At 44.7% G+C, this 398-nt stretch overlaps 1 protein-coding gene across 1 annotated transcript in view; it reads right to left on the bottom strand.

Annotated features, from left to right (window-relative positions):
• Positions 1-392, bottom strand: part of LOC105120186 (probable receptor-like protein kinase At5g24010) — a gene marked incomplete at its 5' end in the record, with an annotated part of 1,721 nt that extends 1,329 nt beyond the window's left edge. The window contains one exon of the mRNA XM_011018377.1: positions 8-392. Within this exon, the coding sequence (XP_011016679.1) occupies positions 8-392 (385 nt within the window). The remainder of the gene's footprint in view (positions 1-7) is intronic.
• Between the last annotated feature and the right edge of the window lie 6 nt (positions 393-398).

Genomic DNA, 398 nt, shown 5'->3' with positions numbered 1-398 from the left:
CCTGTCCCTACACTGAAATTGCTCAAAGCAACATATCCGTTAACCAAAACGTGAAATTGAGCATCGCTTAAGTCCAAATTGGAAGAAAAAAAAGCGTGAAAATGAAGCCTTACCATATGAGTCCCTGGTTCCTTAATCTCAAAAGCATATTTTGAAGGTTTTTTGAAAATTCTTGCAGAGTTGTAGATTTGGATGGAATAAGGAGATGGGCTTTGGTTGGTGAGCGGAATCGTTTTTGCTGAGGAGAGAAGCGGCGAGTTCGGATTGGAAGCGGAGATAAAACGGCGGTAGTCGACGGTGGTGTCGACGGTGGAGCCACAAGAAATGAGGTGGTTGTCTGTGGGGGAGAAGCTGGAAAAAGAGAGGGTGGAGAGAAGAGAGAAGGTGAGAATCAATAG

Source organism: Populus euphratica, unplaced genomic scaffold (genome assembly GCF_000495115.2).
Source record: "Populus euphratica unplaced genomic scaffold, PopEup_1.0 scaffold5366.1, whole genome shotgun sequence".
Lineage (NCBI taxonomy): Eukaryota > Viridiplantae > Streptophyta > Magnoliopsida > Malpighiales > Salicaceae > Populus > Populus euphratica.
Note: the sequence above shows the minus strand (reverse complement) of the source record. Positions and strands in the feature narration are given on the sequence as shown.